General features: G+C 43.5%; 1 protein-coding gene and 1 long non-coding RNA gene across 2 annotated transcripts; both read left to right on the forward strand.

The window, feature by feature from the left end:
- The first annotated feature begins 3,765 nt into the window (after nucleotides 1-3,765).
- Nucleotides 3,766-5,250, forward strand: LOC129640112 (germ cell-less protein-like 1). Its single transcript, XM_055565349.1, has one exon. The coding sequence runs from the start codon at nucleotides 3,766-3,768 to the stop codon at nucleotides 5,248-5,250; it is 1,485 nt and encodes a 494-aa protein (XP_055421324.1).
- Nucleotides 5,251-14,830: 9,580 nt separating this feature from the next.
- On the forward strand, nucleotides 14,831-22,650 carry LOC129639565 (uncharacterized). Its single transcript, XR_008708476.1, has 2 exons — nucleotides 14,831-16,322; nucleotides 16,510-22,650. It is a non-coding gene; the product is annotated as an uncharacterized LOC129639565 (long non-coding RNA).
- The last annotated feature ends 4,031 nt before the right edge of the window (nucleotides 22,651-26,681 follow it).

A 26,681-nucleotide genomic window follows, 5' to 3' on the forward strand; every position in this document is an offset into this window, starting at 1 on the left:
CAATACTAAAATTGAATCAGAAATTTAAAACACTCACAAAACAAGGACCCAGGCTTCAAAGGTGAATTCTACCAAGCATTTAGAGAAGACTTGATATTGATCCATCTGAAACCATTCCAAAAAACTGCAGAGGAAGGTATTCTCAACAAAATACTAGTCAAGCAAATTCAATAATGCATTAGATCATAAATCATGATCAATTAGGATTTGTCCTATGGGTGCCAGGAATTTTCATTATCCACACACACAAAAAAAAATCACTGTGATATACCACCCCAGTAACAAAATGAAGAGTAAGAGCCCTATGATCATCTCAGTATCTGCAGAAAAAGCTTTGGACAAAATTCAACATCCATTTATGATAAATAGCCTCTCTAGAACATATATCAACAACACATTAAAAGAATTATACACCATGATCAAGTGGGATTTATTCCAGGGATGCGCAGATTCTTCAATATATGGATATCAATCAATGTGATACACCACATTAACAAATGGAAGAACAAATACCATATGATCACCTCAACAGATACAGAAAAATGTTCAACAAAATTCAACACCATTTATGATTAAAAACTCTCCAGAAAGTGAGCACAGAGGGAACCTACCTCAACAAAATAAAGGACATACAAGACAAACCCACAGCAAACATCAGTCTCAACGGCAAAAAACTGAAAGCATTTTGTCTAAGACCAGGAACAAGACAGAGATGGCCACACTCGCCACTACCACTCAAAACAGTTTTGAAGTCTAGCCATGGCAATCAGAGAAGAAAAAGAAATAAAAGGAATCAAAAATGGGGGGAAAAAAGTGAAATTGTCATTGTTTGTAAATGAGATGATATTAACTATGGAAAATCATAAAGATGCTACCAGAACACTACCAGAGTTTATCACTGAATTTGGTAAATCTGCCAGATATAAAATGAATACACCAAAATTTCTTGCATTCTTATACACTAATGACGAATGATCAGAAAGAGAAATTACGGAAACGATCCCACTTTACATCACATTTAAAATATAATAAAAATACCTAAGAAGAAAACATACCTAAGGAGGCAAAAGACCCGTACTCAGAAAACTATAAGGATTGATAAACGAAATCAAAGATGACACAAAAAGGTGGAGAGATATACCATGTTCTTGGAGTGGATTAATCAATATTGGGAAAATGACTACACTACCCAAACTGACTAACAGATTCGATGCCATCTCTACCAAATTACAATGATATTTTTCATGGAAATAGAACAAAAATGTTTACAAATTGTTTGGAAGAAAAAAAAAGGCCCGGAACAGTCAAAGCAATCTTGAGAAAGAAAAATGGAGCTAGAGGAATCAGGCTTCCTGACTTCACAATACACTACAAAGCTACAGTAACCAAAACAGTATGGTACTGGCACCAAAACAGAAATACAGACCATGGGATAACAATAGAAATCCTAGAGATAAAACCAGTCACCTATATCAACAACCTCAGGTATGCAGATAATACTACTCTTAATAGCAGAAAGTGAAGAGGAACTAAAGAGCCTCCTGATGAAAGTGAAAGAGGAGAGTATAAAGCTGACTTAAACCTCAAAAAAAAAAAAAAAAACAACAAAAAACACTCATTCAAAAAAACTAAGATCATGACATGCAGTTCTATCACATCATGGCAAATAGAAGGGGGAAAGGTGAAAGCAGTGACAGATTTTCTTTTCTTGGGCTCCAAAATGACTACAGACAGTGACTGCAGCCATGAAATTAAAAGATGCTTGGTCCTTGGAAGGAAAGCTGTGACAAACCTAGTTCAGTTCAGTTCAGTCACTCCTTCATGTCCAACTCTTTGCGACCCCATGAACCGCAGCACACCAGGCCTCCCTGTTTGTCACCAACTCCCGGAGTTTACCCAAACTCATGTCCATTGAGTCAGTGATGCCATCCAGCCATCTCATCCTCTGTCATCCCCTTCTCCTCCTGCCTTCAATCTTTCCCAACATGAGGGTCTTTTCCAATGAGTCAGCTCTTTGCATCAGGTGGCCAAAATATTGGAGGAGAATATGTTGCTTCAACCACTTAGGGTCAGTGCCCCTCACCTGCAGGAAGCAGGTACTGACAGATTTCTCTGCCCCTTTCCCCTCAGCAACAATATTCTCCTAAAATAAAAAGGGGGAAATGAGAGACTTAACTTAGGCAGGTTGATAAGGAGTCAAAGCCTAAGGCCCCTTTAAGGAGGAGATAAACATTCTTTCTTTTTCACAGTCTTTCCTATAGATATGTAGGCCTCGTAGGCAGCAGTATCTCTTATTCAAGGACATGCCTTTTTTTTTTTTTTTTTTTAAGCTTTGGATATATGTTATGGGAGAAGGTCTGGGTAAAAACTTCCACAGCTGTAGCTCTGGGTTAACCTGTTCCTTCTGGCTGATCTCGTGCTGATGTCATCCCAGGAGGTATGTTAGAGGAAAGGGTCTGGAAAAATTCTCGCAGTCTTGAGGTATCTTTTATCTATTCTCAGCAGCTAGTTGAGAAGTGTATAAGTGACTGAGACTGTCTTGACTGAGACTGTCTTTGGTCCCGAGTTAAATCTTCTCCTTCGGAGACCACGAATCTGGCGGCACTGTTCACCATTCACCATAAGATGTCACAACTCTAGAGTCAGTATTCATGTTTGTCTCATGCCAAGCACCACTGAACCTGAAGCATTATATAGACCTTCTTATCAACTTTCTATAGCCATCTAACAGAGAATATTTAAAATGTGATTTAAGGTTATCCTGTCCTATTCAAAGTGTGTAAACATTCTACTCACATGATTTGAATAGGACAGAATCTTGGCGACCCCATGGACACTAGTTTGCAAGTCTCTGCTATTCATGGAATTTTTCAGGCATGAATACTGGAGTGGGTTGTCGTTTCCTCCTCGAGGAAGTCTTCCCAACCCATGCCCCATGCATCTCCTGCATTGGCAGGTGGATTGTTTACCACTGGGAATGTTTGGGAAGCCCCAAACATTCTACTTAGGCAAGCTCAAATGACCTGAGAGACTTACCATTTTCAAAGTTTTTTCCCTTGTATTGTACTTTCCTTGTCATTGAAAGGTCCAGACTCTCTCTACACAGTATAATCTGTGTAGCATGTAACACTTGTCAGTATTTAATATTATTAATTTCCTCAAAAATCAAAATCCATCTCATTCCCTCCTCATTTCTTTCACTGTTTAAGTTTGTTACATGCTTAGCTGGTGTCTAAAATAGAGACAAAAGCAAAGACTGGGCAAACATTGCCACTTTTATCACAGAAAATGTTTTCACAGCCACAAATGATGGGATACCCTAAGAAAATAATTACAGAAATTAAGGTGCATAGAGCACAGAGCTGGAACCAAGATGTAATTATCCAAAAAAAGGAGTGATCACTAAGTATTTCAAATGGGGAAGAGGAAATTATGTTCTTAAAATTCATGGAGAAAATTCATACACAAAGTCCTCTGTTCCACCATTATCCTATGAAGGGAGCCCCAGAGAAATCATCCCTGGAGGGAAAGATACACAGAGTGGAATTCCTGGTACAGAGTGCACTTCTCCCGTGATGGGGAGTGGGAGGGGTCGGGGAAAGCCTCGTGGGCGTGGCTTTGCGTGGCGTCCAAGATGACGTCACAAACATCAACCGTATCCCACGACACCATGGGCTGAGCTAGTGCCAGCGGCAGCTGCGTCTGGGGAGGAAGCTTGCCCTCTGTACCCATGAGGTAAAATCCATGGGAGCAGTAGAGAGTTGGATGCCCTCGAACAGAGTGGGGCATGCCCCAGAGGAGCCAGGTGCTCCTGAGGGGGAGGAGGAGGCCGAAGAGGTAGCAGGGGCAGTGATAGAGGAAGGGGAGGAGAGGGAAAATGCCAGACCCACCACTAGTCAAGGGCGCCACAAGCGGAAGACAGGCCCAGAAGGGCAGCTCACAAAAGCGACCCACAGGAAGAGAGCAAAAGACAGATTCGAGTCCATTTATAAGACACTTTTTCTGAGAGGAGAAGGGAGTGACGTGCAGATCCGTGCCCTGGGGGAGGAGTGGAACTTGCACAAGGTCTACTTGTGCCAGTCAGGATACTTTGCTAGCATGTTCAGTGGTGCGTGGCGTGAGACAACCATGGATATTGTAGAGTTGCAGATGCCTGACGAGAACATTGATTGTGAGGCATTGCACGAGGCTTTAGGTTTTCTGTACCGAAACTCTGTGCTCATCCCACCCGGTCGAGTGGTCCCCATGCTGGCCACAGCCAGCATGCTGCAGCTGGACAAGCTGATTCAGCAGTGCGGGGAGGTAATGAAGGAGACGGTCAGTGATCAGACCGTGTGCAGCTACTACTGCTCTGCTGAGAGCTACGGACTCCAGAACATCAGGGCCATGTGTCTTCAGTGGCTGCTGGACAATCTAATGACCCAGCATAGTGAGGAGTTATTGAGAGAAATTAGCCTGGATCTCATGAAAGAGGTCATTGCCTCTTCAGAGCTCATCGTGATGGAGGTAGAGATGGATGTGTACACGACGCTGAAAAAGTGGATGTTCCTGCAGCTGCAGCCGACATGGAGAGGCCCCCGCAGAGACCTACTGCCTGACGCCGACTCGTGGTTTGCCAGGTCCAGGCAGGAGTCAGAGGGCACCGCTTTCCTGGAGACCGAGCAGGGCAGAGCCTTCGTGCCAGCGTTCCAGCAGCTGCGGCTTGCCTACATAATCTGCGACCTGCCGTCAGCACGCATCATCGACCAGGATGCACTGATCCCTGCCACGTGGCTGGCCCCAGTGTACAAAGAGCAGTGGCTTGCCCTCCTCCGGGCTGAGCAGACCAGAGACCTCGGGCCCGTGGATGTCTTCGTGTCCGACCTCCAGAGGACCAGCATGCGGTGCGGGGGCCGGCTCCTCAGGGATGCGCAGCGCACCTGGCGGTGGGCAGGCTTCAACTTCGGCTGGGACTTGGTGGTGTGCTATGCCAACCGGCGCATCATTTTCAAGCACAGCGCGCTGAAGAAATCTTGCGGTCTCGGGGTCAGCTCACTCTGGCAGAGAAAGGTCGCGTTCCGCTTGCGCCTGGCCTCCTTGGACAGGGCTGGAAGAGCCATTTTCCGGAAGCAGACAGAATTCCAAGTGCTTTCCCTGGGAAAGGATGAAGAGCTAGAGGTGGTGAATCTGGAGAACGAAGATGTGGTTTTCCCCATATATGTGACCTGTAATTTCCTGTACCTCCCCAGAGAGGGGCGTTTTCCTCAGTGAGGACTCCTGAAAACAAAATCTCAGAGAGGTGAGCAGCTCTTTCCCTGGGGTCAGGGACGACCAGCTTTGTCCAGATGCCAGCTCCTTCTGCGGGACCAACCGGACTTGCCCACCTCTGGTGGCCCAACTCTGTCAGAGTCTTTGTTGAACTGTAGCTCATAATACTTGAGGTTGTTTACCTGAGCCTATGAAGAGGAGAAATTTTAAAGCCCTGCTCCCCCAACACCTTTAGAACTTATTTGTGCTGTTAAAGTGGCAACCTGTCCTCCTGGTTTACCATCCATCAATGCCCCCTCCCATCATTTCTGCCAAGTCAAAGACCAGTTGACTTGAGAGAGCAACCTGTGAACCTACCTACTCTACCACTGTTAGGGAAACTCTTTTAAAATATGCATTTCCTTTAGCTTGATTAAAGGAACGTTAAAGAAACAGTTTGGTTTCTCTTTCAGTTCGCGTGTTTAGAGCCACTCTGCCCCACTCATTACCACCACTACCGCTAGCTTCCTTTGGATTGCTTCCCTTTCCCCATTCCCTGCCACTGAGTGTGTAGTACTTGGTTCCCATGATCTCTCACTCTGTGAACGCACCCAGGCTACACTGATGATCTTCTCTTTATTGGTTGTTCCTCAATATTCTTAGGTTAGTTGACTTTATATCATATCTTGATGTTAGTTTGGCTTTATTTTGCCTTTCCTAGCGTTTTAACCCTAGAAAGACGTCTCAAATCTTATACAACCCTATATTGGGGGTGGAGTGGAAGGCAGCAGATTGATTCTATGAGGACATCTCGGTACTAGACAGACTTTTTCTGCGGCACACAGTCATGAATTATTTATGCACCAGAATGCACTCTTTAAGCACCTTGATGGCCTTTGCCCTTCAGAAACATTTGACCTTGGAATTGTACTTGGAAAGACTCCTTCCCGCTTAAAAACAGGTCTGGTAACCTCTGGAAAGGAACGCGTTTGAATTATAATGGGAATTATTTGGCATCTGGAAGTGGGATCACTAGAAGTCCACACTAGTAATCAAAAGGGTAAGATAAAAATTGTTTTTGTCACAAAAGGAGAAGCACACTAGTCATGATTTGAATTTGTTAGTTTCTGATTACTGTTCACTTACAAATTGTCACCATCCCATTCCCTCCATTGAGTCATTTTGAGGTCAAAGAATGGAAAACTCTATTTAAGAAGCCATATAAATAATAAATACATGCTTGGAAAGAGTGTGATAAATTAATACAAGATGAACAAATAAAAAAAATAGTATACTGTATTGGTGTTTGGCGGATTCATGTTGATGTTTGGCAAAACCAATACAATATTGTAAAGTAATTAGCCTCCAATTAAAATAAATAAATTTAAATTAAAAAAAAAATAGTCACCAGATTTTAATGCTTTACTTAGTTGAAATCAGAATTTTCCTTACTGGTGGTTTATGTTTCTCTTCCCAATTAGATTTTATCCATTGTCGTTCAGTGAACAAATTCCTTTTGACTTTATCCATTCATTCCTTCCTTTTACTCTTTAAGGAGATTTGAAAGGCTTTGTTATCACAAATCCACATACTAGTATTAGAGTAATATTTACATGACAGTTACTTATATGAAATGGTTTAACCAGGAAGCTGCTGTTGCATCCTTCAATGTTTGCCCTTAATTTTGCAGCCTCCTACCCTTTCTCGTGTTCCCTTATATTCTGTATACCTAACCAACTACAAACAATAGACTTCATTTTATTTGTGTTTCAAAATAACTGGGGAGAAGAGTAAGTCATGATTCAGTTGAAAGGTAAAATTTATTATTAATATTTCTTTTTCGGTAAGAATTTCACTTTCTTTATATAAACTTTCTAAGCAATTTGAAATTCCTTTTTCTCGAGCTGAATGCCAAGATGCCATTTCATCTAAACAGAGGTATCCTCAGTTGGGAAATTCAGAGACTACTTAGCTACAAGTGTACCTTGACTGAAAGGTCTGCTTTTGTTTTCCTACCCAACTAGCTTTAAATCCTTAAATTGCTTGTTGCTGCTTACAGTAGAAAGATGTTCAATAATGTACAAACTGTGACAGCTGAAATACACTCATTTAAACATTTAAACTCTCACAAACCCTGACTGTTGCCATTTGCCAGTTTGGGCAATTTAGCCAATACCTGTCTCTATTTTTTCACTTTTTTTTCTTTTCTTTTTGACTGCTCAGGATGAGGAAGAAACCTTTTCCCATGTTGATACTCATTTTGTTAGCCTCTTCGTAAAGGCATGGGGAGATGGGGAAGCAGGGCAAAATGTATAGTCATGGTAACGCTACAGGAAACCATCAAGCTAAATAACAGCAAACTAAACGCCACACTAAAGGAGATGTACCCCTATGGGATACCACGTGGTCCTTGACAATGATGAGGATTTATCCCTGTCTCTGTCTTTCCCTCTCTGTATGTCTGCCGCTCTCTCTGTCTTCCCCTATCTCTGTCTTCATTATGTCTGTCTGCATCCCTGTCTAATTTCTACCTTCTGTCTTTGTCTACCTCAGTCTCTGTCTCAGACTGCCTATCTTTGTCACTGTCTGTCTCTGTCTTACTGTCTGTATCTTTCTGTTTCTCTCTGTTTCTGACAATCCGTTTGTGTCTGGGTCTCTATGTTTCTGTCTCTGTCTCTGTATTTCTCCCGTGCTTCTGTATCCTTCTGTATCTGCATCTCTCTGTGTCTCTTTCTCCATCCGTCTGTCTTTGTCTTTCCCTTTCTGTCCCAACCTGTCTCTGTCTTTCTCCCCACCCCCAACCTTGTTTCTCTCTGACTCTCTCTCTCTCCCCATCACTATCTCTATGTCTGTTGGCTCTCTTTCAGTGTGCGTCTGTCTTTCTCTGTCTCTCAGTCTGTCTGTCTCTGTCTTTCTATCTGTGTCAATCAGCCTCTGCCTGTCTCCCTGTCTCTGTCTGCAACCATCATTCTTTGCCTTAGTTTGAATGTGTGTCTGTTTGTCTGTCTTCGCCTCCTGTTGTCAAGCGTGTGGAGCTCCTGAAGGCAGTCTATGAGAACGCTCTCCTGTTTGGAATGTATCTCTGTGCTCCCCTAAGAAAGGCTCCTGGAGTGGCAGGAAAGAAGTTCAAAGAAACCCCTGCAGAGGCTACTCAGTGGCCCCAAACCCTCCATCCCTCTTCCTGCAAAGTCCCACTGTGGATTATTACCAACTTTCTGGCTTGCGTGCAAATGCAGTGCTGCGTTAAATCAATTTCCAGCCATTAGGAACCTGTAATAATCCCTTTCACTCAGCCCTTCAAGCCTGTTTTCCCCAGCACCCAATTAACTAATAGCTGGGACTTGGGGCTCCTTTGTCCTGGGTGACTCCTCACGGAATCCCTGCCCCCAGAGTGCTCCCCTGGTCCCCTTGATTGTCTCCCTGTCAGAACCCGCCTCACAGGCCAGGCAGGAGATTATTGAGCAATTAGAATGTGTAAAGATGGGGGCTCTATGCTAATGGAGATGAGAGATAAATAAAAATATTTAACTTAATTAACCAAGCAATCAATTATGACTTGAATGCTATGTCCTCCCTGTAAGGTCCTATCTTAATGTTTCCACTTTAAAAAGTCAATAAATCATCATGTTTATCTATGAGTCTCTCAGTGTGCTCCCTCTCCCCACTTACATATTTTCAAAATAATCATATTCTTCAAGATCGAGTTCTAACACATTCAGACTCGTCTGTCCTACTGAGTGCTAGGCCCTGAGCTACAAATAGGAACCAAGAGCAGTGGTCTCCCAAAAGGCTACTTACACCCTGGGGAGGAGCACCAGGTGAGTTAGGGGTTGATAAGAAAATACTGGAAGTTCCATTTCTATTTTTTAAAATATTTATTTGGCTGTGCTGGGTCTTAGTTGCCGCTTGTGGGATGTAGTTTCCTGACCAGGGATTCAACCTGTGTCCCCTCCATTGGGAGGGCAGAGTCTTAGCCACTGGACCATCAGAGAAGTCCCCATTTCTATTTATTTATTGTTAAGCATGCCTTCTGTTAATCTCTATTCTTGTGTTTTCTTTATCATGACTGTAATATATGAATGGGCTTCCGAAGTGGCTCAGTGGTAAAAAATTTGCCTGCAATGCAGGAGACACAGGTTCAATCCCTGGATCAAGAAAATCCCCTGGAGAAGAAAACAGAGACCCGTTCCAATATTCTTGCCTGAGAAATCTCATGGACAGAGGAGCCTGGCAGGCTACAGTCCGTAGGGTCTCAACGAGTTGGACATGACGTAGCAACTAAAACAACAACAATGTATGAATACAGAAGTACACGGGTGTCATTTTTTAATTAATAAATACCCAAATATCGAGGGGACATAACTTAAAATTTTTAATCATGGGGTACCCAATCAAAAAAGTTCAGAGATGACATATGTAGAGCGGTAGTTCTCCAAGAGGAAAGTGGGAAGTGGGTGAGAGATTTAGAACGCTCTGGAGAGAACCTTTTCAGGATGGACTTGCCCATCCTCCTGGCCAGAAACCATAAGAGTCACAGGAGAACAGGTGGAAACTGTTTGTCATGTTTTCAATCTCCAGGTATGCAGATAATACTACTCTTAATAGCAGAAAGTGAAGAGGAACTAAAGAGCCTCCTGATGAAAGTGAAAGAGGAGAGTGTAAAGCTGACTTAAACCTCAAAAAAAAAAAAAAACAACAAAAAACACTCATTCAAAAAAACTAAGATCATGGCATGCAGTTCTATCACATCATGGCAAATAGAAGGGGGAAAGGTGAAAGCAGTGACAGATTTTCTTTTCTTGGGCTCCAAAATGACTACAGACAGTGACTGCAGCCATGAAATTAAAAGATGCTTGGTCCTTGGAAGGAAAGCTGTGACAAACCTAGTTCAGTTCAGTTCAGTCACTGCTTCATGTCCAACTCTTTGCGACCCCATGAACTGCAGCACACCAGGCCTCCCTGTCCGTCACCAACTCCCGGAGTTTACCCAAACTCATGTCCATTGAGTCAGTGATGCCATCCAGCCATCTCATCCTCTGTCGTCCCCTTCTCCTCCTGCCTTCAATCTTTCCCAACATGAGGGTCTTTTCCAATGAGTCAGCTCTTTGCATCAGGTGGCCAAAATATTGGAGTTTAAGCTTCAACATCAGTCCTTCAAGTGAACACCCAGGACTGATCTCCTTTAGGATGGACGGGTCGGATCTCCTTGCCATCCAAGGGACTCTCAAGAGTCTTCTCCAACACCACAGTTCAAAAACTTCTGCGCTCAGCTTTCTTTATAGTCCAACTCTCACATCCATACATGACTACTGGAAAAACCATTGCCTTGACTAGATGGACCTTTGTTGACAAAGTAATGTCTCTGCTTTTTAATATGCTATCTATCTTGGTCATAACTTTCCTTCCAAGGAGTAAGCTTCTTTTCATTTCATGTTTCTGCAATCACCATCTGCAGTGATTTTGGAGCCCCCCCCCCCCAAAAAAAAAGTCAGCCACTGTTTCCCCATCTATTTGCCATGAATTGATGGGACTGGATGCCATGATCTTAGTTTTCTGAATGTTGAGCTTTAAGCCAACCTTCTCACTCTCCTCTTTCACTTTAATCAAGAGGCTCTTTAGTTCTTCTTCATTTTCTGCCATAAGGGTGGTGTCATCTGCATGTCTGAGGTTATTGATATTTCTCTCGGCAATTTTAATTCCAGTTTGTGCTTGATCCAGCCCAGTGTTTCTCATGATGTACTCTGCATATAAGTTAAATAAGCAGGGTGACAATATACAGCCTTGACGTACTCCTTTTCCTATTTGGAACCAGTCTGTTGCTCCATGTCCAGTGCTAACTGTTGCTTCCTGACCTGCATATGGGTTTCTCAAGAGGCAGGTCAGGTGGTCTGCTATTCCCATCTCTTGAAGAATTTTCCACAGTTTATTGTGATCCACAGAGTCAAAGGTTTTGGCATAGTCAATAAAGCAGAAATAGATGTTTTTCTGGAACTCTTTTGCTTTTTTGATGATCCAGTGGATGTTGGCAATTTGATCTCTGGTTCCTCTGCCTTTTCTAAAACCAGCTTGAACATCTGGAAGTCCATGGTTCACGAATTGCTGAAGCCTGGCTTGGAGATTTTTGAGCATTACTTTACTAGCGTGTGAGATGAGTGCAATTGTGTGGTAGTTTGAGCATTCTTTGGCATTGCCTTTCTTTGGGATTGGAATGAAAACTGACCTTTTCCAGTCCTGTGGCCACTGCTGAGTTTTCCAGATTTGCTGGCATATTGAGTGCAGCACTTTCACAGCATCATCGTTCAGGATTTGGAATAGCTCAGCTGGAATTCCATCACCTCCACTAGCTTTGGTCATAGTGATGCTTCCTAAGGCCCACTTGACTTCACATTCAGGATGTCTGGCTCCAGATGAGTGATCACACCATCGTGATTATCTGGGTTGTCAAGATCTTTTATGTATAGTTCTTCTGTGTATTCTTGCCACCTCTTCTTAATATCTTCTGCCTCTGTGAGGTCCATACCATTTCTGTCCTTTATCGAGCCCATCTTTGCATGAAATGTTCCCTTGGTATCTCTAATTTTCTTGAAGAGCTCTCTTGTCTTTCCCATCCTAGTCTTTTCCTCTATTTCTTTGCATTGATCGCTGAGGAAGGTTTTCTTATCTCTCCTCGCTATTCTTTGGATCTCTGCATTGAAATGGGCATATCTTTCCTTTTCTCCTTTGCTTTTCGCTTCTCTTCTTTTCACAGCTATTTGTAAGGCCTCCTCAGACAGCCATTTTGCTTTTTTGTATTTCTTTTTCTCGGGGATGGTTTTGATCCCTGTCCCCTGTATGGTGTCATGAACCTCCATCCATAGTTCATCAAGCACTCTGTCTATCAGATCTAGTCCCTTAAATCTATTTCTCACTTCCACTGTATAACATAGACAGTGTATTAAAAAGCAGAGACATCTCTTTGCTGACAAAGATTCCTACAGTCAAAACTATGGTTTTTCCAGTAGTCATGTACAGATACGAAAGTTGGACCATAAAGAAGGTTGAACACCAAAGAACTAATGCTTTCGATTGTGGTGCTGGAGGAGACTCTTGAGAGTCCCTTGGACTGCAAGGAGATCAAATCAGTCAAGTTTCCAGAAGAAACTGACCTAGATGGAATCTCTTATAACTGATATTTTAGAAATAATTTTTTAAAAGTATTATATATATATATATATATATATATATATATATATATATCCTAACAGGCAAATCTGGAATGCTTTAAACATCAAAATAAGTCATGTAGCATTGGCTAATTGGATTATAACCCGAAGTGTAAAATGTCCATAACCATACTGATGCAAGGAAATGGCAATAAATTTCATTTATATAAATAAATGTAAAATAGAGAGGAGACAAATATTCTGTACAGAAGAATTTCAAATAACAATTGATATTTTTTTTTTTTCCTGTAGGGATTTGAGTTAAACCCTTCCCCACTTGAGGATGAGCTAGGCCTAATGACTAGCTTCTAAAAATAGAGTTCAGAAAAATTATTGTACCTTTACAGAGAAGGCTGACAGACAAGATCTTAACCAAGTGATAAAAATTATCATCATGGATATTGTGCAGTTGTCTTGTAACCTTTAAGATGATGTGATGGGAAGAGCATATCACCTCTGTGGTTTTCTTTCCCAAAACCCATAACTCCAGTCTAATCATCAGAAAAATGTCAGGCACATCCAGATGGGGAACGTTTTACAGGATGGATACTAGGTCAGTACGTCTCAAGATTGTCAAAGTCTTGAAAAATAAGGTAATACTGAGAAAGAGTCACAGATCAGAGGAGACTTGGAAGACTAGACCCCTGGATTGCATTCTAGAAAGGAAAGAAGATATAAGTGGAAAAAGTGATGATGTCCAAAGAAAATCTAAAGTTTAGTTAATAATGTAAAAAATGAAAACAGTACCAGAAAGTAGCCACAAGATAGCGACATGAACTGGGGGTACCTTATTTCCTTTGTGGAATTTAAGTTGCTTTTGTTCAAGACAAATACTTTTACTGTTTCCCCCTTCTAAATTGGGAGCTGTGTGTGGGACATGTTGCCTATTCATCATTGAATCCAGGCACTAGATCAGAGCTTGGTCTACAGTAGGGTCAGCCCCTTTCATTAAATGAATGAATCTACTAATAAACATTTCTAGAGTTTAGAGAATCCATCTGTGTTGCTTTTGTGTCTATGTCTCCTTGCCCAGGAGTAACGGGATTCATTCTTTAACATCCGCTAAATGCATGGTTCTACCCTGAAGTTATTTATATATTGATGGAGAAAACATAACCTTCCTCGTGATCATTATATAATGTTCTTAAGTATAGAGATTATACAAGACTTGATCTTCTTTGAAGGGAAAGGCTACCCACTCCAGTATTCTGGCCTGGAGAATTCCATGGACTATACATACAGTCCATGGGGTCACAAAGAGTCAGACACGACTGAGCGACTTTCACTTTCACATCCATACCTGACTACTGGAAAAACCATAGCTTTGACTAGATGGACCTTTGTTGGCAAAGTAATGTCTCTGTTCTTCTGATAGACCTGTAAATACTTGAATTAAGATGGATGATTTGGCAGTGATGTAGAAGTGCTCGATTTTCTAAACCATTCCATACAAAATAACTCCAAAATTTGAAAATTAAGCTATGCTAAACTTAAAATTGAATTTCTTGAGCCAGAGAAGTTGAGTTCTTAAAACTGAAAAACACAGCAGTTCTTCCTATTTAAAAAAAAAAAATATGTAGATGAGAACATTTGAAGAGGTGTCCCCTCTTCATATGGGACACCCTTGGGAACACAAGTTCCCAAAATACTAATTGAATACTTACTTACAAATGCTGTTTCTGGGTGTTTCATGTCAATGAGCCAAGCATGGCATTCAGCAGGGCTCTGCTGGCTGATAGAAATAAGTTACCTGAAACTTTCTACCTTTCCAAATTACCAGGAGCTAGTCTACTAAAGAAGATTCCCTTGGTCAGCCTGGGCTAGAGAAAGGAAAGTAATAACATATATTTCCCAATACTCATTATGGATTTTGATATCTCTAAGTCAGGTATCTACAGACAAGCTTATTTTTCACAGATTGAGTGCATTATATGCTGCCTTAGCAATTACAGTTCAAATGTCTCTCAAACATTTTTGGAGCAACAAAAGCAGAAATATTTCTTCAATAATTCATGCTTGGAAGCCAGTATGTTAAACACGTGAGCCTAGCTACTAGTGGGTACATCTCCATGTGTTCCCGCATCCAGGCCCACAGTCTTTGGCATCTAGAATCCTTGAGGCTTTTGAGAACAAGATTTAGAAATGAGTCAGAATCTCTCATATCACTAATTAGAAAACTGAGGGCCGTGTCAGTATGTTTTCAGTGGAATCCCGGAATCCTCTGCTGTGATCTGACCACTAATTTTTAGATATGTGGGGAGGACAGTTTCTTATATGCTTTGACCTTTGAAAAGTCTTAACTTTATCTGGAAAGGATATCCTCTGATGAAGGGTGTCTTCCCTGAGGGGTACACATGCAACGGGAAGGCAAAAGATAATATTCACTAGCATTGGCTATTATAAAAGGAAGAAAAAAAATTATTTTCGGTGTTCAAGAATTTCTGAAAAGTAGATATAAAATATCTAGCCCAATGCCTTGAACCTAATAGATATTACTGGATAATAATTATTATTAAATTAGGCATATGACAATTTTGCAACTTTCTGATGTAAATGGCAAAAGAACCAGTGAAACCTTAAATTGTAATAATAGACATTAAACAATGGCACCAAAAACATGGTACATAACCAGAAGTCCATACTGTCTCATGATCCTCTGATCCTTCCAACTACTAGACACAGACATTGGATGTCTTTTTTTTTTTTTTTTTTTTTAAGAAAACTGAGACTAAAAGGTTACTTTCTTCAACTTCCCAAAGGTCAGATAGTTGATAGTGGTAGCTTGGACTCAAGCCCACGTGTCTGCTTTGAAATCCAGTACTCTTTACAATCAGCGTGTTGTTGTTTAGTCACTAAGTAACGTCTGACTCTTTCTCGACTCCATGGACTGTAGCCCGCCAGGTTCCTCTGTCGATTTCCTCTTCCAGGAGATCATCTTGACCCAGGGGTCAAACCCGCTGTCCTGTGCGTCTCCTGCATTGCAGGCAGATTCTATACAGCTGAACCACCAAGAACGACACTTAGTGGGGTGTGGTAAAAACTCACCGACCACTGCATTTGAAAGAGGTCTTTGGCAAACTCAACCTTACCCAGAAGAAAACCAAAGATGGTGAGAGGATTCAAGCCCTGTTCTCTAACAATTGTTTTAGACCAGAGAATTGCTACTCCATGTGTAACCTTGAAACCATCCAAGAGCTGTTTAAAGATGTAGACTCTCAGGCTTTCTGAAGCAGCATCTGATTGTAATAAGATTTCGAGTGCTTTTGTATAAACACTACACTTGAAAAGCACTGATTTATTGAAAGTTTGATGAGGCTTTCAGGGAGATCCAAGGGCAAGAAGAGACAGAGCTTATGTCTTATTATTCTAAAGGCCAAAGATAGGACCCCTTGGAAGAAGTCACAAAAACTGATGCAAAGCTTTTTTAAAAGTAGCTTTATCACTAACACTTCAAGGAATGAACTCAAAGCACAGCTTTCCGTCATAGTGTTTAAGTGCATCTGGATGACTCACCATTTGTCAGGGCTTCACAAAGAAAAACAGAAAAACGAGAATTTAGACAAGTCTCAAAAGACAATCACTGAGCACCAGGACCTATGCAAATCATTGGAGAGCCCGAGTAAATGAGACATTATTCTTCCTTTCAAGAGGACCGTGGTTTATTGGGATAATAGATAAATCAATGAAATGTCAAAATGTTGAGAAGATGGAGCGCTGTGTGCTGTGAGAGCACAGAGGAGAGGTGCTGTTCTGAATCCAGGAAATGTAGAGGTGATGACAAGGAATACACTAGTAGATTGTATGCAGAGAGAGACTGTGGGCGATTGTGCCTGGATGCCATCCAACCGAGTTTGGCCAACTGAGAAGCTGAAGAGGGCAGGGCTCTGCAGGCAGGTGGGAGTTCCCCTCGCGCAGAGGAAGGGCTCACAGTGAGGGGTGGGGAGAGGGAGGGATGAGAATGGGGAGTGGGGAAGGGCTGGGATGAGCTGCACTTCCTCTCTTTCCGTGTCTTCATCCTTTCAAATAACAAAGCATAGCACCAAGCAGTGTTCCAGTTGCTCACCATTTAAAAAAATAATAGATATGGTCTTTGTTCTCAAGTCCATAGCTCAATGAGGGAGACAGACATGAGTTAAAAACAATGGTACAAATGAAGAAAGTGTGATAGAGAAACACATGTGAAAGCTTTTACACATGAAGGGAAATGTCCTCAGTAGACCTTCAAGAATGGAACATGGGCGAGGAATCAAGGGAACAGAGACCCAGAGACTTCAAGGTGAGTGGGGGTGGGGTGAGCTGGGAGATTGGGATTGACGTATATCCACTTGTTCTGTTGTTTAGTCACTCAGTAGTGTCCAACTCTTTGCGACCCCATGGACTGTAGGCCGCCAGGCTCCTCTGTCCATGGGATTTTCAAGGTAAGAATACTGGAGTGGGTTGCCATTTCCTTCTCCAGGGGACCTTCCTGATCCAGGGATCAAACCTCCATCTTCTGCAATAGCAGGCAAATTCGATACCCCTGAGCCATCTGGGAGCCCCATATATGCACTACACTGTATACAATAGATGACTAACGATTGCCGACTGTACAGCCCAGGGAGCCCTGCTCAGTGTTCTGTGAGGACCAAATGGGAAGGGAATCCAAGGAAGAGGGGTATGTGTATATGTGTAGCTGATTCACTTTGCTATACAACAGAAACGAACATAACATTGTAAAGCAGCTGAACACCACCACCAACAAGCAGTTGAGTGGGGTTTCTCCCATTCAAGATTAAAGGGAGATGGTGGGAGGACAGGAAGAGGTACAAACGAGCAGAGCCGATTTCATGAGGAGGGCCAACCTGGAGCGGCAGGAAGGTTTTAGGGAGAGGGATGTGATCAGATTAGCTTTACGGAGACCAGAATGCAGGGTGAGCTTGTGTTTGAGTGTCGAGCATGTGTATCAGGCCCTGCAAGCTAAGGAGGCAATGTTACCTCAACCCTGAAAGACAAACAGGGTCAGTCCAAGGAAATGATTCATTCCAGAGGTCGAAGTGACATGACACGGCCATTGTTTGAATGAGTAATTTAGGGGATTCAAATGTGGCTCAGATGTCTGTAGGGTACTGGGGAAGGAACAGCAATACCGGCAATGGGCAAAGCTATCAATGCTGAAAGAAACAGCCAAAAACCCTGGGCACCGTGAGTGGTGGCCGTGGGTGACAGGCTCACCTGAGCCTTTCTGATGGACAGCCCTCCAGGCGCTGACTAGCGGCAATGCTGACGAGATTGCTTGCTTAGTGCAGCCCACAAAATCAGGGGCTTTAACTGGAATTTAAAGGATAGGATTCCTGGGTTGGGGTGGGGGGGCTGTGAACTCCCTAGGCTGTCAGTATATGCACGTTTTCCCTCTCAGCAAGAGGGTCCATAGGTATGATCAAACTCTCAAATTTCAGCGCTCAGTTGATCTACCTTCTCCAGGATCAAGAATACCAAATGCTGCTGCATACATGGACGCTAACATTTGTGACCAGTGTGTCTGTCAGAACCAGGGATTGACCCTGAAGGTGGGAGTGGAGTTTGAGTGGGGACACCTTGACCCAAGGAATGAGGCTCTGTTGACTAAGCTCGAAAGCCCATGCCAGCCAAATGCTGCAGCTGCTTGATGAGGAAATGCTGGGACCACAGCACACATCGAGGGGGATGGTCCTAAAGGGGGCCAGAGGCAGCTGCAAGGGGTTTAGACCCCAGTGTCAGCCTGTTGCCTGGGGCCAAGTTATGACCTAGAACCTGAGGAGGTGGCCTTTCTTCTGCTTTGGGAACTAATGAGATCCTTATGCCAGAAGGAATTTTCTGGTCCTTGCAGAGCAGAGGGCCTTCACACTCTCTCCCTGATGGTGGGTATCTCGGGACTCCTGGGGCAGACCCGTCTTCCCTATCCCCAGGGGGTGTTGAGTGGTGTGAAGCACAAAACTCAGGGGTTGTAGAGTAAGTGAAACTGCTGAAGGTGGCGGAGGATTTTATTTTTAATTTTGTCATAGCAATGTTTATGAAGTTTGGCTTTGATATGTTAGCCATCTTTCCCCAATATATGTTAAACAGAGATATATAGTTATCAGGTCTTTTTAGGCGAGAAACATTGCCTTAAATAAACCAATACCTCTTATAATGGATGCTTTAAAAGAGTTGCTTTTCTTAGTGATAATAAAACTTGATTCATGGAAATAGTGGGGAATTGCTTAAGGACCATCTGGCCTCTACCTTCTGCCTGTTAAAATCGCAAGGAGGGAGGGGGGAAGGACAGGCAGGAAGAATCAAAATTCCAAACTGTGCTTGGTGACTGTAGTAATAGTCTTCCAGAAGTGGCAGACAGTCTTCACTGCCCATGTCCTCTCCACCCTTCCAGAGTTGGAGCAGGTCACTCTCCTCCTGAATCTAGGCTGGCTGTGACGAGTAGAACGTGGTACAAGTGCTGTGCCAGTTCTGGGCCAGCTTGGGGATGCTAGCCCCTCACTGCGCTGTGAAGAAGCTGAGACTAATACAAGCAATTATTTGAAGCCACAGGAATAGGATGTAAGGAGTAGCATTGCCGCGTGCTCCAGCCCCAAAGCCAGCTCTGTGTGGCCCAGACAACTCCTGTGAACACAACAACACACTTGTTCAAGTTCTGACACATAAAAGCAGAACAAATAATGAATTCTTTTAAGTCACCAAATTTTGGCACAGTCTATGTAGCATGGAAACAATAATTATGGGACCATATAGATCATTGACTGAAGAAGGCAATGGCAACCCACTCCAGTACTCGTGCCTGGAAAATCCCATGGACGGAGGATCCTCATAGGCTACAGTCCATGGGGTCACAAAGGGTCGGACACGACTGAGCAACTTCACTTTCACTTTCATAGATCACTGAAACAATAATTATGGAACCATGTAGATCATTGAACCAATAATTATAGGACCATGTAGATCATCGAAACAATACTTATGGGACCAAAGCACTGGGAATCCTGAGTTCCTGGGCTTTGTAGCTGAGTATGGTGAACACCGTCAGTTCCCAGCACTCTCAAAGTCCTCCTTTCTCTCACAGTAATAGGAACCCCATTTTTTAGCTTGTGACATGGTAGCTCAAAAGAAAATTACATTTTCCAGCCTTCTTTGGTGTTATAAGTGGCTGTGCGATTAAGTTCCAACAGAGCAATAAGAGAATAAATAATTACATCTTCCTTCTTGGCTCTTAAAGATAGGAGACAATCTCTTCTTCACTCTGTTCCTGCATCCTGCTTCTTGAAAGATGAGTGCTTTTGTGCCACCCAGGAAGTGTGGCTGGAGAAACAAGATAAAAGTCAGAGCCCCCTCATGACTTCATGGAGCAGAACCGCCATCCTCCTAGACCACCTGCTTGTTACACGAAAGAGAAACTTCTCTTTGGTTCAAAGCCTCTGTTGCATTTGTATGCTAACAAATACATTCATTTTCTGCTCACCTACAGACCTTGGAAGCAGTGATACCAGGAAGAGGAACACAGGGCAATAAACCCAGGGGCTTCCCTAGTAGCTTTCCAGGAGGTCAAAGGGCAACCAAGGGAATAACTGGAAGTAGGCATGATTGGCTTGGAGAAGGCAATGGCACCCCACTCCAGTACTCTTGCCTGGAAAATCCCATGGACGGAGGAGCCTGGTAGGCTGCAGTCCATGGGGTCGCTAAGAGTCGGACACGACTGAGCGACTTCACTTTCACTTTTCACTTTCATGCATTGCAGAAGGAAATGGCAACCCACTCCAGTGTTCCTGCCTGGAGAATCCCAGGGACAGGGGAGCCTGGTGGGCTTCCGTCTATGGGGTCGCACAGAGTCGGACACAACTGACGCGACTTAGCAGCAGCAGCAGCAGCAGCAGGCATGATTGGCTACTTAGCTTGGGGAGTTAGTCACTAGAACCTGTAATCCTCATAGGAAAACAAAAGCCGTGTCCTCCAGCTGAGTATATATAGCTTCTGTGCGTGCATGCTAAGTCACTTCAGCTGTGTCCAACTCTTTGCAACCCATTGGACTGTAGCCCAGCATGATCCTCTGTCCAAGGGATTCTCCAGGCAGGAATGCTGGAGTGTGTTTCTATGCCCTCTCCTGGGGATCTTCCTGATCCAGGGATTGAACCCTTGTCTCTTGGGTCTCCTGCATTGGCAAGCGGGTTCTGAATCAGGTGACCTGAATCACGTTTTCATCACAGAGTATACCATCTGGGTTGTATCTCTCTGTTAGCTACTTGTGAGTCACTAGACTGTGAGCCCGCGGAGAAGGTAATGGCACCCCACTCCAGTATCCTTGCCTGGAAAATCCCATGGACGGAGGAGCCTGGTAGGCTGCAGTCCATGGGGTCGCAAAGAGTCGGACATGACTGAGCGACTTCACTTTCACTTTTCACTTTCATGCATTGGAGAAGGAAATGGCAACCCACTCCAGTATTCTTGCCTGGAGAATCCCAGGGACAGAGGAGCCTAGTGGGCTGCCGTCTATGGGGTCGCACAGAGTCGGACATGACTGAAGCGACTTAGCAGCAGCAGCAGCAGCAGCAGACTGTGAGCCCCAGGAAACCACGTTCTCTGAGCCCAGGGAAGGAGCACTGTGTAAGCGGCCTACCCAAATCTGATCTTCCTCCATGCTTATGGAACTTAAATTTCCTTTAAGGAGACAGTGGGCTTCCCTGGTAGCTCAGCTGGTAAAGAATCTGCCTGCAATGCAGGAGACCCTGGTTCAATTCATGGCTTGAGAAGATCCCCTGGAGAAGGGATCAGCTACCCACTCCAGTATTCTTGGGCTTCCCTGGTGGCTCAGATGGTAAAGAATCCGTCTGCAATGCAGGACACCTGGGTTTGATCCCTGGGTCAGGAAGATCCCCTGAAGGAGGGCATGGCAACCCACTCCAGGATTCTTGCCTGGAGAATCCCATGGACAGAGGAGCCTGGCAGGAGTCCATGGGGTCGCGAAGAGTCAGACACGACTGAATGACTAAGCACAGCACAGCAAGGAGACTATCTGATACAGTTTCTGCCACTAATATGTAAATAAAAGTTATAAATGGGAAGTTTCTATGCAGGTTTCAGTTTGATTTGATTTGATTTGATTTGATTAAGTGCTACACCCTTTTTCATTGTGATTTCTCTTCTTATTCTTCCTGCCTGGAAATTGGATGAGGGCCTGGAGGTGAAGCAACAATTTGTGGCCCTAAAGGTGAAAGCAAGAAAGAGCCTGGGTCATTTATGTTATTGTGGAATATAACTGCAAATTGTGCTGTTTTGTGAGGGAAAAAACCATATTGGTTAAGCAGTGTAGTTGAGTTTCAGCTACAGTCAACCAAATCGAATACCTTCTTCCTCCTCATTCTACTAAACCATTTGCAGAACTGAAGAATATCAATCATGAAGAAATTCTGTGCTTAACATACATGGTGGCTGAGTACTGCTAATTTCACCTGCAGTTTTGAAGGAACCAGGAACCTTGATATAAAAGGCTCAACGTTTGTGAGATATGACTTACCATGCATATGTATGGTTGATGAATGTACCCATTTCAGACCATCACTGTGTTATGCTTCTCTCCCCATTTACATGCTGAGTAACTAAAATCACCAATCCAATTATGTCATATAGATTTGCAAACTAACCTTTAAAATTAGTATTTTGTTAATAATGATGAGTTTTATTTGTGATTCCATAAGAATATGATGAATCTGCTTTAAAAGTTATGTATTACAGCAAATGGCCCATAGGAACACTTTTCACCTAGATAGAGTTCTTTCTCTATTATAAATGTTTTCTCTGTATTCACCTCTAAGTACTTTCCAGAGGGATGCTCTACTGCAGATGGACAGAACAGACTTACGACAGAAAGGCCAGGGAAAACGTTCAAGTCAGAAAAGGTAGACTTGGGAAAAGAGGGAGAAGGGAGAATGAAGAGAAAACTTAGGGGTTGCAGAGTGACAAGAGCTGTATGTCTCTGGACAGAGGATGCTGCTGCCACTTATGTCTGAAGACTGTTATAAAATGCTGAGTACACAGGGAGGCATGGAATAAACAAGAGACCTTTTCAGCTGGTAAAGAATCTGCCTGCAGTGCGGAGACCTGGGTTTGATCCCTGGGTTGGGAAGATCCCCTGGAGAAGGGAAAGGCTACCTAGTCCAGTGTTCTGGCCTGGAGAATTCCACGGACTGTATAGTCCAAGGGGTCACAACGAGTTGGACACGACTGAGCAACTTTCACTTCACTTCACCTCACTTCACTTTCATGCTGTTACCAGTTAGAGTTCTTGGCCTCCCCCAGTCAATAGAAATTGGCCAGAGGCCAGACAAGAAACTCATGCTGGGCTGGTTGGGGCCCCTGCCCCGACAAGCAGGGTGGAGCCAGAACAAACACCAGGTTCCCTAGGTGCCCCCTTCCTGCAGGTGAAAGTAGAGCGAAGGTAGGATGGCCCAGGGGTTGGGCCAGTGGTGTGGCTTGTTTTTGCCCACCCCTTAGATGGTGTGTGTGCAGGGGGCGTGTCAGTATCCTGCTTTTGCGCCCAACACCCTGTTTTTGACCCCAGGCTCCTCAAAAGTGGCAGCTGGGTGTTTTGGTTTCTTTGTATCTTTTGGGTCTAAAATTTGCCCCAACTGGGCATGCACACAGTTACAGTTCCACACAGCGTCTTTGTACGCTGGCGCTCAAGGAGTGGTGTGCTCAGATGCAAGCATCGAAGCATGGCAGCAAAGGGCCCCCGGTCCCAGGCCTGTCTCGAAGTGACCGGGTGAGTGAATAGAGGGGTCTGCTGCCCTGCCTCCCGGCTCCCAACCCAATGTTTCTCTCTGCAGTTGCGCAAAGCCTCAGCTCTCTCACTGTCAAGGAAGACTGAAGTCCTCCTTAGCTTTACATAGCATGTTTGCTTGTTAATTTCTAAGTATAAATTGTATTTTAGTATATGTGTTGATTCTTGCAGTCATTTGGTTCCTGTCACCAAATGTCTTGACACAAGCTTCAGTGGTCAATAGGGATTATACTTAAATGGAGATAAGGCTGGGCTTGGGGTCAGAAAACCAGGTTGGAGTCCTCATTTAGCAGTAAACTTAGTTGTCTAATTCTGTGCAGCTCTTCTCTGTTAGCCTCAGTTTCTCCATCAGAAAAAACAGAGATAATATCTATCATATAGTTTGTTATGAAACTTCTATAGACTAGTGTACTTCTCCTCCCAGAGTACTCCCCAGCAAAATTTAAAAGGTGAAAGACAGAATCTCCTGACAGGGATATGGCCACGAAAGCATGGGTTAGCAGGGATCTTACAGCCAAACTTAGAGTTCAGGCAGGTAACATAAAAGTGCAAAGTGAGCCAAGTGAGACTCATGATTTAGAGAATGCTGTACCTAAAAGGCACAGACCTATTAATCTCCACGTGCTTAGCTGCTCAGTCGTGTCCGACTCTCTGGGCCCCCATGGGCTGTAGCCCACCAGGCTCCTCTGTCCATGGGATTTTTCAGGCAAGAATGCTGGAGTAGGCTGTCATTCCCTCCTCCAGGGGATCTTCTAGCCTCAGGGATTGGACCCATCTCTCCTATACCTCCTGCATCAGCAGGCAGATTCCTTACCACTGAGCTACCTGGGAAACTCCCGAAGGTCTACCTACCCACCTGCAAACAGGTAGGGCTGGAGGGCAGTAGGGTTCCCCTGGCGGCTCAGTGGTGAAGAGCCCGCCTGTCAGTGCAGGAGACATGAGAGACGTGGGTGCAAAGGCAGTGGAACTCAGGGGCTCAGGAGCCGGACTGTCTGCACTCAGGTCCCGGCCTCAGTTTCCCTCTCTTTAGAATAGATGTACTCTCATGGCATTTACTTACTGTTGGAGGATTAAATAAGTGGATGTTGCCATGCAAAAATGTAGGCTTTTCTGATTTTTTGAGAGGTGCTGAGATCTGGGTATTTGTCTGTAATCCCTTGCTTTGAGAGTGTTGGCAAATATTTCAGAATATTGAAAGATTTGTTGGACCAAGCAACACAATCTTAAAAGCAGCTAGTGGGCTACCTGTTCCCGATCGTTGGGTTAAGTACATTTAGGGGAAGGCTTCAACCTTTCTGTTCCTTTCTTCCAGTTGAAGAATAGGTCTTCTTGGATGAGGAAACTCTTACCAACGTCTGAAGCCCTTGGCGCCAACACAGCTTCCTCATTTGCCTTACAAGTAAACAGACAGGCTCCATTAGGGGAAAAAAAAAAAAAGTCTAGTTGGCAGAGTTGAATGCAGATAGCTGTGAACAAACAGGAGAGCTCAGCAGAATCTAAAGGTGCTGAGGAAAAGTTGCATTATCTCATTGGCACAGTGAGTGGGCAGAGGAAATATTGGCTTGTGTGTGAAATAAAGATGATTGTGTGTGACCAGGAGGCGGCCAAGAACATGAACATTTTAAACAGTCATCTAAAATAGGCTTACTGGGATCTCAGAAAAACAACAACAACAGCTTGAATTTTTTACCCAGTGTCCAGCATCTTTCAGCCTGAGATCCTCAGGATCAGGGCCAGTCATAATCAATATCATCAAGTCTTTGTGAATGTGAAGCACACTTCACTGAAATATTGTTGCCTCCACCTTTTAACCCATATTGCTACCTTCTGTTTTCTCGTTAGGAGCATCCTTTCAGGGACGGTGGGGGGAGAGGAGTTTTCTCTGCCGCTTCTTTGTTCTGGTGAGGGCCGCCAGATACCTGTGCTGAGGTGGGATTTGGCAAATTCTTCTTAAAACATAGATTAAATCTATTATAATTAACTCTTCAAAAATTAAAAAAAAATCCTCCTGGTGTGGGTTTGCTTCTTTCTGAGTAAGCGTGGAGCACAGCCACTGCAAAGAGAAGGAAGGGCCTCACCGCTTGGACGCTGACTGTCCGGGGCTCTAGGCTAGCCTGTCTCCTTTAGTCATTTCATTTCAGGCGTGTAGATCTGGGGCCCTTTAGACTCATGACAAGAAATCCTGTAAGCTGCTCATTTCCTTTTCCATGCAATGATAGGCAAAGGGCTCAGTAAAAAAAAAAAAGGGGAAAAAAAGAACTTTCTGTTCTCTGGATAAGGACTTTACATTTTCATAGAATTCTTCTACTTGACTTTTTTTCCTCTTGTGGTGTCACCTGTATTGATGGTTTTATTCTGTCAGTATAATCACCTCACAGAGGGCAGAGAGACTTGTGGTTAAACTCCAACTTTCTGGATTTGAATCCTGATTTTCTAAACCCTAATATTCTAACTTATAACACAGGAACACTAATAAAATATCTCATAGATTATTAGTAGTACAAGAAGTGGTCCTTAGGCTTCTCTGTCCATGGAATTCTCAAGGCAAGAATACTGGAGTGGATAGCCAGTCCCTTCTCCAGGGGATTTTCCAAACCCAGGGATCGAACCCAGGTTTCCTGCACTGCAGGTGGATTCTTTACCATCTGAGCCACCAGGGAAGCCCCCTTAATAAACAGTTTCTATTGTTATTAGTTCTTATATCAATCCTAGAAAGAAAAGTATTATGTAAATTTTACAGATGTGGAGTGAATTTAAGAAACTGCGGTAACAAGAAAGGGTTATTTGCCTGGTGGCTCAGACCTTAAAGAATCCGCCTGCAATGCAGGAGGTCTGGGTTCCATCCTGTGTCTGGAAGACCCCACGGAGAAGGAAATGACAGCCCACTCCATTATTCTTGCCTGGAGAATCCCATGGACAGAGGAGCCTGGTGGGCTATAGTCCGGGGGGTCACAGAAAAGTCGGACACAACTTACAGCTAAACAACGACAATAACAAGAAAGTATAAGTTTAAAAGTCTTTATTTTTTCTTCATAACTAGTGCCTCTCGTGGGAAATTACAGATTCTTGTTGCTTCTTTTAGCCCGAGTTAAGGCATAATTTCCACCAATATTGATGATAATTTTCCTCTTAATCACGATACCAGAACTGGCCTAATGCGTGCTGGGTTTCTTGGTTGTATCGAGTGATTTGGCTTAGAAATGCATTACAAGATGCAAATTTAATAGGTATGCATTCTCAGATGAGAATCAAAAATACTAAATAAAAATCTTCCATGTTGCTAGCACTGCTGGGTGGGATAACATAGATGAATAGGATAAATATAGTTTTAAATACCAGACTTTCAAAACCTTCATTTAATGGTGGAGGAAAACAACACTACTAGGCATGCTTGTTCAAAGCTTTTCACATGGTTTTAAAAAAATTCTAGAAAATGGTTTACATTTAAAAATTAAATCACACGGGCAGCCTGA

Source organism: Bubalus kerabau, chromosome X (genome assembly GCF_029407905.1).
Source record: "Bubalus kerabau isolate K-KA32 ecotype Philippines breed swamp buffalo chromosome X, PCC_UOA_SB_1v2, whole genome shotgun sequence".
Taxonomy (NCBI): Eukaryota; Metazoa; Chordata; class Mammalia; order Artiodactyla; family Bovidae; genus Bubalus; species Bubalus kerabau.

Coding starts and splice junctions, on each gene's coding strand:
- LOC129640112 (XM_055565349.1), top strand. CDS start 3,766: ATGCCCTCGAACAGAGTGGGGCATGCCCCAGAGGAGCCAGGTGCTCCT.